This window comes from Doryrhamphus excisus, linkage group LG17 (assembly GCF_037039965.1).
Source record: "Doryrhamphus excisus strain RoL-2023G ecotype Guam linkage group LG17, RoL_Dexc_Guam_v1.1, whole genome shotgun sequence".
NCBI classification, from domain to species: Eukaryota; Metazoa; Chordata; class Actinopteri; order Syngnathiformes; family Syngnathidae; genus Doryrhamphus; species Doryrhamphus excisus.
The window spans coordinates 7,799,749-7,814,569 of record NC_136373.1 but is presented as its reverse complement, the minus strand read 5'-3'; the positions used below and the strand labels follow the sequence as shown (position 1 = coordinate 7,814,569).

At 41.3% G+C, this 14,821-nt stretch overlaps 2 protein-coding genes across 3 annotated transcripts; both read right to left on the bottom strand.

Annotated features, from left to right (window-relative positions):
* Positions 1-6,184: 6,184 nt before the first annotated feature.
* On the bottom strand, positions 6,185-7,708 carry LOC131137544 (uncharacterized). Its single transcript, XM_058085642.2, has 2 exons — positions 7,100-7,708; positions 6,185-6,866 (listed from the first exon to the last, which is right to left on the bottom strand). Exons 1-2 carry the CDS (start codon positions 7,287-7,289, stop codon positions 6,187-6,189), a joined length of 870 nt encoding a protein of 289 aa, XP_057941625.2. The 5' UTR covers positions 7,290-7,708; the 3' UTR covers positions 6,185-6,186.
* An 802-nt stretch (positions 7,709-8,510) lies between these two features.
* On the bottom strand, positions 8,511-14,437 carry LOC131137543 (solute carrier family 35 member E2A). Of its 2 annotated transcripts, none has more exons than XM_058085640.2 (9): positions 14,154-14,437; positions 13,479-13,879; positions 13,225-13,360; positions 12,672-12,799; positions 11,301-11,421; positions 11,053-11,106; positions 10,889-10,985; positions 10,452-10,597; positions 8,511-9,235 (listed from the first exon to the last, which is right to left on the bottom strand). In XM_058085640.2, exons 2-9 carry the CDS (start codon positions 13,759-13,761, stop codon positions 9,004-9,006), a joined length of 1,197 nt encoding a protein of 398 aa, XP_057941623.2. In that variant the 5' UTR covers positions 13,762-13,879; positions 14,154-14,437; the 3' UTR covers positions 8,511-9,003. The 2 variants fall into 2 exon arrangements, with proteins under 2 accessions (XP_057941623.2, XP_057941624.2); XM_058085641.2 differs by having other exon boundaries at positions 10,913-10,985.
* Between the last annotated feature and the right edge of the window lie 384 nt (positions 14,438-14,821).

The following is a 14,821-nucleotide window of genomic DNA, read 5'->3' as shown; positions in this document are numbered from 1 at the left end:
CTGTATCGGAGTATACAAGTGGTGGTGGCTCTGGTCTGTATATCTCCTGTGTGTCAGATACATGGATCTCTTGCTTTGATTGCATCATTGACCCCGTTCCTGATATTTCTTCTGTTTTGCTGACAATAACTGATAGAGTTGACGTACTTGAAGATGGAGAATCATCCCATTGTGTTTGTTTTGTTTCTTGTCTTTTGTTGATCTTAATCGATAAGTCATACTCCAACAGCTTGCTTGGCATCGCATCACATGTGTCTTCTGTAATTGGTCCTGATCTGGATATTTCCTTGATCTGGATTAGTTTCTGATCTGGTTCCGACACATAGACATCTTGACACGGTTGTGACAGAAGGTCAGACCTGCTCCTTGCACTTGGCTCAGGTTCAGATATGATCTCGGTATCTGATACATGTGATTGCGGCAAAGACACTGGTGTGTTTATGTCCTCTATGTCAGACACATGGAGATCTCTAAGCGACGGTGGCGGTGAAACGGGGGCAGACATGTCGTCTATATCAGATACATGTATCTCTTCATGTGAAGGAGGCAAAGACACCGGAGCTAATATGTTATCCGTGTCAAATACATAGGTCTCTTCCTGCGATGGTGGCATCGAAGGTGGTCCTGCTATGTCCTCTGCTACGTGGGGTGACTCTGATACGCCGAGTATAGGACTTTCATCTTCTACAACTTCTGCGTCTTCTGTAATCGGCACTTCTACAGTCTTCTCTGTATGTTGTGGTAATTCACATATGTCGTCTTTGTGTAGTTGTGGTACTGATTCTAATACGTTTGATGTAATTGGCTTTGGTTCAGACGGGTCAGCAGGTTCAAATAAACAAAGGTCTTCCCGTGGTAACATCAACGGCCTGGTTATGATTTCTCCATGGGATTGCAGAACTGATCCTGATATTTCCCCCGTTATGTTCACAGTCAGTGACAGAGCTGATGCGCTTGATACAGCAGATATCGGAGAGTCATCTCCTGGTGTTGGTCTTTTGTTTATTCTAATGGATAAGTCAAATTCTACTGTACTTGGCTGCAGAGTTGATACATCTTCCGCAATTGCCACTCGGGACATGTCTCTATTTGAAGGTGGTCCAGTGACAGGTTCTGTATTGGATAGACTGAGCTCTTCACATGGTCTTGGCGTTGATAAGGAGACATCTGATTCAAATGTCCCTTCCGAATAAGATACGTGGATTTCTCTGTGTGAAAGTGGTCTCGGTGTGTCCTCTGCATCGGAGACATGGCTCTGTTCCTGGGAATGTGGCAGTGACTCCGGTCCATATATGTCCTCTGTGTCGGATACACGGATCTCATCATATGATTTTGTCAATGATGGAGGTCTGGTGATGGTTTCTGTTTCAGATACTCGGATCTCCTCATGTGTCGATGAAGCTGGTTCTGGGATGTCCTTTGTTTCAAACGCATGGATCTCCTCATGCGACTCCGTCAATGAGGTCAGTCCAAGGATATCCTCTGTTTCCGATACATTGATCTCCTCGTGGGACTGTGTCAATGAAACCGGATCATGGATATTCAATGTTTCCGATATATTGATCTCGTCGTGGGATTGTGTCAATGAAGCTGGTTCATGCATATTCTCCGTTTCCGATACATTGATCTCCTCGTGGGATTGCGTCAATGAAGCCAGTTCGTGGATAATCTCCGCTTCAGATACATGGACCTCTTCATGTGAATGTGGCAAAGTCCCCAGTCCAGATGTGTCCTCTGTATCAGACCCATGAATCTCTTCATGTGAATATGACAAGGTCATTGGCGACAATTCCTTTCCCGTTGCGGCTTGACTTTCTGGACTTTCTGGATCATTTTCTACAACTGATAATGGCGTACTTGTGTTTTCGATACTTGGTACTAATGCGGACATGTTTTGCACCGTATCACATGTTTCCTCACCATCAAATACAGCGATCTCTCCATGTGGTTGTTGTACTAGCGGCCTTATTTCGTCGGTATTTATGGGTACTGTTCTCACCGCTGATTTATCTTCTGTGAAAGGTGAAGGAAGATCTTCCCGTGGTGATTGCATTGATCTAGATAAGCTTCTTGCATCGGATACGTGGACCTCTTCATGTGATTGCGTCAATGAAGCTGGTCTTGATATTTCTCCGGTTACATTCACAATGACTGATAGAGTAGATGAACTGGAGATACTGGACAAAGAAGAATCAGATCTGGCTGTTTCTTGGTTTTCTTGTTTTGTGTTGATCTTGATGATGATGTCGGACCCTCTACGGGAAACCGAGGATTTGTTTTCCGTATTTGGGCCTGATCCAGATATGTCTGTACTTGATTCTAGTTTTGATATGTCTTCTGTATCAGATGAAGGAGTCTCTGCAAATGGTGACACTGATCCAGATATCTCCTGTGATTGGTACAAGGAACGTGGACCTGCCATTTCCCTCACTGTGCTGAGCGTGACTGATACGTTAGATGATCTCGATAGAGTGGATACTGGCGATTCACTGCCTGCTGTTTCTGGTCTTTCCTGGATATTGGTTAAGTCTGCGCAGGTAGTTGGTTCTGGAGTGGACATGTACTTTGTACTTGTACTGCTGTGTACGGTTTCAGGATTGTGAGATATAGAAATCCCTTCACGCATTGATCCTGGTTGGTCTTCTGTATTAAATACACTGACCTCTGGCAAAGGCACTGGTCCACACATGTTTTCTGTGCCAGATACTGTGATGGTTGTCAATGTTCGTGGTGATGCTGCTGATGCAGATATTACTTTGGTATTGCTCTCAATGACTGATACAGTGGTAGAGGTAGATGGACGGATAGTGGATGTGGAGGAAGTCTTTTCGTGGGGATCTTGCCTTTTGTTGATTTGTCTCAGGAAGTCATACTCTGCAAAACACAAAGAAACAATAATATTAGAATAGCATACATAATGGGTTTTAGCATCCCCTATCCCATAGAATGTCATTATTTTGTTAACTTTATTATTGGCATTACAAATGCTTTCTACCATCCATCCATCCGAAAGGAAGCCAGGATGTACCTATTATGCTAATTATTCGGCTGTGGACTCCTATAGAGCAGCTGCACACAATAACCCAAACAGAACTTTAAAAAATTTCCTTGGATTTTCCTTGGAAAACTGGCTGGAGACCCCTGACTTACCGTGTGGAAACACAAAAACGTAGATCCGCGTTTCACTTCCTTATGTGCAAACCTCATTATCAGCAACTTTGGCATCGTTTAACATGAGAATACAACATTCTAACAACATTTATAGGTCAGCAAAAGCAAAAAAAAAGAAAGAAAAAGCATAATAGGTCCCCTTTAAAACTTTAACGAAGCATTGTGAGATAGCTTGAACAATCAATAAATAATATGTATTATTTGGACTTTAGTGCAACAGTAAATTCAATCACAGGGCACATATAGACAAACAACCATTCACACTCACATTCATACAATGGACAATTTCATTCATTCATTTTCTACCGCTTTTCCTCACGAGGGTCACGGGGGTGCTGGAGCCTATCCCAGCTGTCTTCGGGTGAGAGGTGGGGTACACCCTGGACTGGTGGCCAGCCAATCACAGGGCACATATAGACAAACAACCATTCACACTCACATTCATTCCTATGGATAATTTGGAGTCGCCAATTAACCTAGCATGTTTTTGGAATGTGGGAGGAAACCGGAGTACCCGGAGAAAACCCACGCATGCACGGGGAGAACATGCAAACTCCACACAGAGATGGCCGAGGATCAGATCAGGAAAAAAAAATTCCAGATCACTTACTCACATACACAGTACACATGTAGCTGAATAATAATGAACATAGCAACTTCTTATTAAGCCATGTCAGAAAAAAAAATGAAAGTGTTGATACTAAAAAAGTAACAACAGTAACACAGTACACATATAGCTGAATAATAAGAACTAAATAGTGATCAATCAATGAACTTCTGATCAATGTCAATTCCAGACTTATAGGAAAACTGCACTTTTTTACATTTTGCCCATCATTGAACACATATTGATTTCCCTTTTGTGTGCGTTCTAGTGAGAGAGAACTAGTATGAGCTAGCTAACAATGCACGTCATGGGAGGTACCTATTTTGACGCTAAAGCCCTCACAAAAAAAAAAAACACCAACAGTGTTCCATTTCTATAAGTGACTTGTATATGAACCAATTTACAGCGATATTATTATTGTAGCGGCTAACGCGAAAAACTCTGGCGGAGACCGGTTAGCCGCTAGTCTCAGCGTCACTCACAGACGGAACAGAATTCAATTTCGCTACGAAGACCCAACAAGACCCAACTCGTGCGGTCAGTATTTTTTTTTTTTACCTCAGGACTGGAACACAAGTCTTGTGCTGGAAGACACAGCCATCCCAATGAGAGCGGACATTGTAAGTGTCTTCAATTTTTCTATGCTGCTGTTGTTGACGGAAGTAGCATACGCTTCTGGGCCAAATAAAAGCGCCTAGGAAAGAAGTTTCGGTAATGTTTGAAATCATCAAAATACAGCAAGATATTGTAAGTATTACATGTTATCATCAATGTAATAATTTAACAACAATAAATCGTTGTTAGAGGTTTTTGTAGGGGGTTTTGTTGTCAAAATAGTTATCTCCGAATGACGTGCATTGTTAGCTAGCTTATACTAACTTGTTTTCTTTAGTTAGAATGCACAGAAAAGAGAAAGAAATGAGTTCATGATTCATCGAAAGATAGTGAATGATTGTGAAAAAATTCCAAATAAAGTGCAATTTTCCTTGAAAATGTACGCCCCAGCCATTTCCGGTTAAACCACGACCACACAGATCGGATACAGATCATTTAGATAGGTGAACAGGTAGATTGGAGTAAATATTGCCGCATATGAAGTGCATGGGAATAGCTGATACTATGTTGTAAAATTTTCATTCATCCATTCATTCATTCAGCAGAGCATGAAAATATATTGAATGCATTTGACTTGTTTCTGAATCTGTCTCTAAAATGTATCTTTAAAAAAACAACAAAAATTACTGTACTGAGGACCACTGACTGAAATTCAGTGATTTTTACTTAGGGAAATGCGATGACTTGAATAATCCAGAAAATCAATTCCTGATTTAATTCAATTCTTATCTCTTCTGTGTTGCCTTGGTTGTTTTATTTAACGATGGAGTGATTTGGGTTATTTTTTAATAACTTTAATAAATATATTTATTTTTTAGGTTTTTTTTCCCATGAAGGGCCTCACCTGCCACCACATGACCGGTTAGTACCAAATACATCACGTTTGACTTACCCCATTGCTCTTGATAACGAAAGGCAACTTCATTGTTGGTCAAATCCGCTCCCCCAAATTGTGTCATTTGAGTTAAATGTGTTTCTAAACATCTTGGGATGTCATCAGGCTGGGACAGTATTGTCGTCCTGGATGTACACTCAATCAGACTTTTAACGCCATATGATAACGGATTCCTGGAATCCATTTTTAGAAAATAATAATGGTTGCTTCCTTTAGAAAACCCTGTGTGTGTCGGTTGGTTGAAGTTTGCAGAGCATGATCACTCTGAAGCTCCTGTTGTAAAGACACACAAAGACTGTGTCAGGCATCAACAAGTGCTTTTAAATGCATTTCTCAATAAGGCATTATGTCATTGTGTGACATCAGCCAGATATGAGGTTATGTGGCATCACAGGGCTGTATGTTGTCATTGTCGTACTTAACTACCATGTCTATTCACATTACCACCAGGTGGGACAGCTAAAGCAATCCTGGTGGTGCAGATGGGATGGCGATAGCTGCATCACCCATGTAAATAGTGGATGATTCTAGCAGTGCTGCAGTCTGCCAATGAATGAAATAAATACAAACGTCAACAGAGAGCGGTGCGCTGCACGTTTACACCAGTGTAAATTTGACAAGGCAAGTTTGCTGACTGATGTTTTAGTATTATATTGTGAAACTTGTGTGACACAGTATTGCTATTTTAATCAGGAATAGGGGTGTTTTATTCCCATTGAAGCCTTTAAATCGACTGGAAAAATTATTTGTATACACTTCATCGTATTCTAGTTCTGTGATTTGCATTTGTGCAGTTGTAGATGAAATTTAGACCTTTAGAGTTTGTTCTCACTTCTTTATTTGATGAAAAATAAGCCACCTCAAGGTGATTTCATTTAACCAAAATACTTCAACAGAATTACACTTTAGGACTCAGTGGCACGAGTTCAGGATCGAAAATCATTCCCCCCTTGGGTCTATACGGGACCCGTATCTCAGATCCAGGCCCTACCTCGGGTTTTTTAACACCCCGGTATCTATGGACTGTTGGCACTGTGCTGGTTTGGACTGTCTCCAATTTGATCTCCAGATCCGACTGATCTTTGGATTTATGATACAAGCAGTCTTCCAGTGAGCAGGTGAAATTGTCACTCATTGTTTTGGACTTTTTCCCCTTCAACTTCTTGTGTAGAGAGATTTTCTGGGAGTTGGGTGAGAGTTGGGAGTATTTGATGGTATGCACCCCTTTCTTCTCCTCTTTGGTATATTCGCACACTACCCGTGTTTGTGTCCCCTGCAAAGAAGTTTTGTATGGAAGCTGAGCCACGACGGAGGCTGCTGACTTTTTAGCCGGTTTTGTGTCCTTTTGGCTGGGGACCCTGACCGTAACCGCCTGTTGGGTCTTTTTCCGTTGTGATGATCCGTATATGTCCACAGAAGCAGATAAGGGGATCTCTTCATACGGCAGTGACAGCGGTATTGATAGTTTGTCGTTGCCCAACAACGTTAATGACTTGGAAACGGACACAGACGTGGACAACCTCACTGCTGCTTCTCCAATTTGTCGTCGTTTGCTGAGGCGTATCAAGAAGTCGTTCTCTATAAAGGACAATAAACAGTCAACATACGAAGCATGTGGATGTATAGGTCATTATAGTGTGGATTTGCCTGGGAATATTGGAATGGAATTGAACATTTTGATCTATTTTGCGCAACATGCAACAAAATTATTGGGTGTTGTCAATGTTCAAACCCAATGCAATCATGATATAATATATATATATATATATATATATATATAATGAATTACATACTGGACGATCCAGACTTACCCCACTGCTCTTGATACCCAAAGGCGATTTCTTTAAGATCTGTCAACTCAGGTCCTCCATATTGTGTCATTTGGGCGAAATGCGCCTCTAAGAATGCAGGGATGTCACCAGGCTGTGACAGCAGCACCGCTCGGGAAATACACTCAAGCTGGCTCCTAGCGCCGTATGGTAACAGATTCTCGGAATCCATTTTGAATTATGACAATGTTTCTGTCAGACAAGTGACAATTTGTAGAAGCTGCTTATTCTGGGGAAAAAATGGTTTCAGAGGCGCAAGGACTCTGCTAAGTATCAACAGTGGCTTTCAGACGTATCGGTCGTGGATGAAAGGGATTGTGTCATGAGAGCTAATGAAGCATCTTATGTGACATCACTTAGCAATCGGAGGTTGAGTGACATCGTAGAGCTGTGTGATGTATGTGCTAGCTCTCTAGCTTGGCAGATCGCTACGTCTCGAGTACCTGCGGGATAAAAGTAGGAAAAAAATAATAATAGGAGTGTAAAGGTGACTATAGGGGTGTTACTTCATGTATCCGGAGCTCTAATGTTAAAAAATGAATTCATATGAATGAGGTCATAAACATTCATTCATTCGCATATCCTCACGAGGGTCGCTGGAGCCTATCCCAGCTGTCTTCGGGTGAGAAACGGGGTACACCCTGGACTGGTCGCCAGCCAATCACAGGGCACATATAGACAAACAACCATTCACACTCACATTCATACCTATGGACAATTTGGAGTCGACGTCATAAACAGGTTTTACAAAAAGATACCATTTATTAACATTGAATCCTATAGCATGGAAATTAATTTATCATAGCCGGGACCGGAACCTTCCATAAATTGGTGGCGGGGGTATGTTGGAGCCTATCCCAGCGGGAAAATTTTTCTTTGCATGTTCCACAACATTGAATGAATAAACACGTTCAACATTGTTCACTTGGAGCTATTTACCTACTGAACATACACACGGGACATTTTGAATATTTGCCTTAAGGAAGCATTAAAAAAAAGTCAAATTGAGAGTAGGAAAATGAAACACCCACAGGGAGGGTTTTAAAATGGCAAAGTCGTGTGCCAAACACAAGTCAAATATCCTGCTTGTTGAGGAAAGTGCCAAAAAAAAACACAAGGAGCAAACATTTCCCGAGCACTAGCCTGAAGGAATGCTTGTCATGATTACAGAGAAATAATTTTTTTTTTTTTTAGATTGGTCGTCAGGGTGCCTTTTGCTTCAACGTGTGACATTCAAGTGTTTATGAAGGGAATGAAAACCTTTTTGAGTTAAATGGACTTAATATGGACAAAAGTCCCTGCATCTGTAGTGGCCAAGTGTCTCAGTACTTTTGCCCATTTGCTATATTTTCATGCGTAAGACACTCTATTTTGTGCATTTTTTGTGTGTGTGTGTGGGGGGGGGGGGGTTACAACACTACAGTCACTTATTCAAACTCTTGTTTCACCTCTTTAAGGTGCCTCAGCTTCAAACCCAGCATGCTCTGGGGAAAGGTCGATTGAGGATTAGCATTCCCAGAATGCAAAAATCTGCCTGCCATGTGTTTCAGACAAGCCTTCCAAATGTGTCCAAGTGGTCTAGATCTAGTCCTTGCCGCGTCTGCTGGGCATGCATACCTATAGGACTATGGCTGCCGTACATCCAGTAGCTGCTGTCCCACACAAGATATTAGCTAGCACACTGAAGTTGGAAGATTTCAAGTCACGTAGCTAAAAAGATGGACACCCTGAGCTTCCCCATTTTTTTTAGTGGCTTGAGTGTTGCAAAGGAATGTCCCACAGGAGGTGGAATCATACCTGAAAAGTTGATCAAGTAAATATTATCAGTTGGTCCTCCATTACTGGAATATATGCATCATCCTAAGCCTCCATTCCATTTAAAGTCATCAGTCAACCTGAGGGCCTTGTTGGAGATCCTGGTCCTGCGCTCGTTGTTTGTAGTTCTGCTGAGCAGCCATGGCCTGGAAGCGCTCCCTCTGGGCCTGCCTGGCTTTGTTGTACAAGAAGACTCCGACGAACACGAGGACGGTGCCCGTGGCACTGAGCATCGTGATCTGATTGCTGAACACGATGACGCTCAGCCAGACGGACATGGCGTGCTTGACCGTGCTAGCAACACTGAGGGAGAGATGACACAAGTATCAACATAGTATCAACAAGTATCATCATATATTCTCACGATATGGACAATAGCACAAAGCAATTCATTCCAGGTGGGGTTTTCTGCATGTACAAACATATTTAATGACATTTAATGACGATGGCCATTGGACTACATGTGTGTTAATGATCAGTTCATTGGTTCTTTTTTAAGCAGTGGGGGAAATCTCTCTGAATGTTCTCAACTCCTGTTTCGATGCCAGTGTTGTATTGAACTGAGTAATGCTGCCCCAATAGTCACATTGGTTGCTTTAGACCAGGGGTGGGTAAACTACGGCCCGGGGGCCTTATCTGGCCCACCTGTTCTTTCCAAAGTATTTAATTTAAACTCAACATACAACCTGGCATCATGGCTTGAGCCAACCTTTTGATGGCTGGAGTAGCTGTTTTATCAATTTCGTTATTTGATGTGGTCTGTTGTTTACAAAATGCTCCTGAAAAAAGTTAAATTAAATTAAATGTGTTTAAATTAAATGTATTATGAATTTAATTGTTATTATTAATATTATTACTAATAATAATAGAAAAATAATAATAAAAAATAAAACAATAATAAATAACAAAAATAATAACAATAGACTGAATAAAATTTAATTCAAATAAATTAAAATTAAATTTATTGTAATTATTATTATTTTGTTTTATTCATAATAATAATAATACATTTAATTTATAACACATTTAATTTAAACATATAATTCTATTTAAACAAAATGTATTGTTAGTTATTATTATTAATAATAATAATAAATTGAATGAAATTTAATTTAAATAAATTTAATTTTTATTATTATTATTTTATTGATAATATTAATAATAATAATAATAATAATAATAATAATAACAACAATACATTTATTTATAACACACTTTACATCAAATAAATGATCTCAAAGTGCACATATAGCAGATTGCATGACACTTACCGTTACATGTAAAATACTATGTAGTCTGCCCCCCCTGTCAATTTTGTTAAATCAATGCGACCCGTGAGTCAAAAAGTTCCCCACCCCTGCTTTAGACAGTAAACAACAGCGCCTCTGCTGGTAGCAACCAAGTAGTGCACTCCATTCCACACTAATTCTTAACCATCAATCTACTGAGTCCATCTGGACTTCACCGATGCCAAAAATAATCTCTCGCCAGCCTCAGTGGATACAAGTGTGTACGCTACCTGAAAGTAACCGGGGAAATGCGTCCCATGAGAGCATAGGCTGTGACGCTCTGCAGGTGGAACAGGCCACCATTGAAGAGCAGCAGCAAGATGATATCCCGACTGAAGGTGAAGCTCTGTCCACTCTTCTCAGTCATTGGCGTTTCCTGAAAAACAGACAATATTCACACTGGGGACAGGGAGGTTCAAGTATGTAGTGATGGAGGCCTCACGGCTGGACGACCACCGCACTGTAATTCCTTTACGGGTTTAAAGCACGAAAGGGGCTGCCAGTGTGGCCATTTTGAATGTTTTGGTAAATATTACACGTAACTCCAGTGAAACCTTGGTTAGCGTCGTTAATTTGTTCCAGAAGGTCTGACTGACAATTTCAAATGCATATAAATACATATAATGATGAATGAAAGGGATAAACGGACATCTAGGTTCACTTTTACCTTCACTGAAGACCAAGAACCTACCAAGAGGAAAATCCAGGCTGGGATGAGCATGATGATTGCTGCTGCACTTGTGTAAAATTGTAATTCCGGAGGGCTGCAACAGGGAAATGAAAATCAGAAAAGTGGAATTCTACCGTACATACTGTGGCTTTTGTTTTTACCTGAACTTGTACGTGTCACCACTCAGTAGTTTCTTGGAGAATACGTTCTGTAAACTAATCGGGGGGAGAGAAGGTTAAGTTTCACAGTGCCGTGGCTAGCTAGGTGGGGGTTGCTAATGCTAATGGTTACATTATATTTCAGCATACATGAAGTTACAATGGAATACATAACAATACAATTCACACTTCACATGTCTAAAAGGAGTAGGAAGAAGCAAAGCTTATTAACCTCCCCCCCCTCTTCGTACCAGTCCATAATGTTGGTGGAGAGCGCGGCGGAGAATCCGAGCATGTTGAAGCTCAGCTCTGTGGCCGTGCAGAGCGCCAGGCCCGCCATGACGGGAAACAAGGAGAGGTTCACCCACAGGCCTGTAGGGGGAGCACCGAAATAAGAGGCTAGCTAGTTTGGCACGCAATTAGCAGTTCACAGACTATCTGATCATATTGTTTACAGCTGCAGTACTGCTGTCAATCTGGTATTGACCACATCTTATCCACGTAGATATTTCCAAAGTGACTTAACACAAGTGAATAGCTGATGTATTTAACTCATTTGATCCCAGACATTTTTTAAAAGCCGTCCCTCTCGGCGCCAACCATTTTTTTTGATGATTTTAGCCACATATACATGGACCCAAATATTCCAATTGCATTCGTTTAATTTGCTTAAATGGAAAGAATGTAACCTTTGTATACACCTCAAGTGCCAATCTGAATCGGATTGAATCGGATTCACAGGGGTGGAATATTCCTTTCCCCAATCCGATTGAGGTATCTTGTAGCCGCTCAAACGGAAAGTTGTCAGGGTGCGTTCTTCTTCGTGGTGTTTTTCTTCTGTTGTCTATTGGCGGTTGGCAAGCAGCTTTCATGCGCATTACCACCATCTGTCTAAACACTTCTATACTTTATTCACAAGTCCAGTTTTATTAAAAAAGAAAATATATATCTATATAAAACATGTCCTGAGTTTAATTATAAAATATTAGCAAGATTGAATTTGTTAAATTTATCCCGGGTGCGTTCTTTCAGCGCATGCAAGATATGACGTAACACGCAGCTCGAGACGTTCTTCAGTTTTACAAATGGAGGCGAGCAATCGGCACTGGACTGCTGCGGAAAGTTTGTTTTTGATCCAAACTAATTTCAAGACTGGATGAACGGAAAACTGGAAATACGGAGTTATTCCAACATGTGAAAGAAAAACTAAGGGGAAGTCGGTATCACGTGATGCTGATGTTTACGTTTTACTGCGTATGCCCCATTGACTATTCTGTTTTAATTATAGCGCATGTAGACAAGAGATTGGAATATTCCTTTCCATGTATACCATTGTTTTCGGAAAGGTCATTTGGAAAGATTCCATTCGGAAAAAGAAAAACTCATGTAAACGTGGCTAATGCTTCTCAAACATTTTCTGTCATGCCCCCCCCCAAGGGACAGAAAAGATACAGGCCGAGGTCTTATAAAATGCATTTCTGCCACTTCCTGGTCATTTTTCGGCTCAAAACTGCATCAAACATGCTCTCTTCTTTGTAGAGTTGCATCATCACCTCTTAAACGTAAAAGACGTACAAATACGTCTTTGGTAGCGAATGAGTTAATATGACTTATTTTGATACCTGTGTACTCCCCAAGAATCAGCCTGGACATGATGACAGTGAAGATGGGTGCGGAGCTCTTCACAGTCTCTGCAAATGACACCGCCACGTTTTTCAGGCTGACCAAGCCCAAAACCACTGTGGTGAACCTGGCAAACCAGTACAAAGTTTGTCAGAACCAGATTAAAACAAGTAACTTAACCACTGAGCAAGTAACAAAGTATTGGAAAGGAAACTCATCATTCACAATCCTTATGTGAAACATGAGTACATATTTCTTTCCCTTTATAACACCAGAAAAAGTTCATATGAGCTAGTTAACAATGCACGTTATGGGACACACCTATTTGAATGGTTTTTCATTTGGTATACATGCTGTGATCAGGCAAGAGTACATTGATGATGACATGTAACAGTATCTCGAGTGATAGGTGTTTATTTGAGGGTGCAGCTAGACACACAGATGTCAGTCAACTATTGAATGGGATCCTTTACAGATCCGTACTGTTGGCAGCAGAACTAGCAAGGTTAAGTCTATCCTGGATGTGCTGCACGGCTGTAAGAAGCACCTTACCTCATCAGTCCAACAAAGAGCATGATCATGATGAAGTTGGGGGGGAAGTCGTTCCTGGACTTGTGTTGGTACAGGCAGCAGGGCATGAACATCTTGAGAAAGCCAATGATGGTGGTGGAGAGCATCTGAACAGCACCTAGGATGGACAAGGGGAAAAGACAGGAACGTCTATCTGGGTTTACTTAAGACTTTTGCCTGTATAGTTAATAAATTGGTTATGATGGCATGTGTCTGACCATATGCTTGTTTCCTACCCAGCATGCTCGGCTGCCCCTCCAGCAGCGACAGGATATACTTGTTGAGGAAGAGGGTGCAGAAGCTGAAGAAGTACCAGAGGCACAGGTAGGCAAGGGAACGCCGTTTCCAGACTCCGGGGCCTGCCTGGATCACAGTGGTCTCTGTGACCGTGATCTTCAGCACCTGATCACTTGGTAGACTCTCACTGCGGGCCAACACCACTCGCTCCTGAGGGATGTGAAACGGTACCAGGAAGCGCCACAGTGAGTGCCTGCTGGCAGGCATTGCCCCTGCTGCCATGGACCCCTCTAAGGATGAAGGGCCTGACAGAAAATAAGCAAAGGGGGCTCTGCAGCAATGCCTGTATGACTAAGTCATCTTCTGATGTTCTTGAGACATCCTGTTATTGATGCTGCACCTGCAATGCAACAAAAAGTAAACAAGAGAATGTCAACGCACCTCGTGTGAGTAACGCTGTAGCTTTAAGTATTCCAAACGATTCCACTTTTGGTCTGCAAATAACAGACTACTCATTAAACTACTGTTTAATGTTCATCAGCCGCTATTCATGGCAACACGTCTGCTAGTCCAACCATTATAAACATCGAACCCAGATCATTCAGGAAATTAAACACATTAGCAATCGATAATGCACAAAAGGCTTAATATTAAAAGAGACAACAGAAGCTTACCACGAACTGTGTGTTCGAAAGTGTGTTCACCCTTCGACAGAGGGTCGAACACAAGCAGGAAGTAGAACGTTGACTTTAGCTAGCGGCTGTCGAGGCAACGTGGGCTGAAATTATGTGGATTGTGAAGATTCGAGGACAGTCGAGTCTTCATTTTAGTGTCCACAGTATGAGAGGGAGTCGTTTAACGCAAAATCCAAAGCAGACTAACATTGTCTAATCTGACGCTTATCTGCGAGGACTGACTTTTGGACGTGGCGGCTAATAGCGTCAAGTTTGTCTTTGTGGCAAAAATGGCACGCCTTCAAAATAAAACATAATTGTCAACATTTGGGGATTTTTTTGTTGAATTCCGTCATAATCTTTAAATATACCTTATGTTTCATGTTATTAAACGTAAAAATTGAGACATGAAGTGAAATACCATCCAAATAATTATCATTTAACAGACTTGAATGATGCCATTTTGTGTTTTATTTGTTAAGTAAAATGTATGGGTTCCGGGAAGAACAATTGAATTATTAAGATAACTGGCTCGGCTTCTGCTCACGAGGCATTCAATGCCTCTGGTAATTTTCAAAAGCGACGAAAATTGAGATTCGTGTTCAAGCTGGCAGCAAACTGGTGCTTTCTATCATAGTTGGGTTTGTTTCAATCAAAATTGATATTAG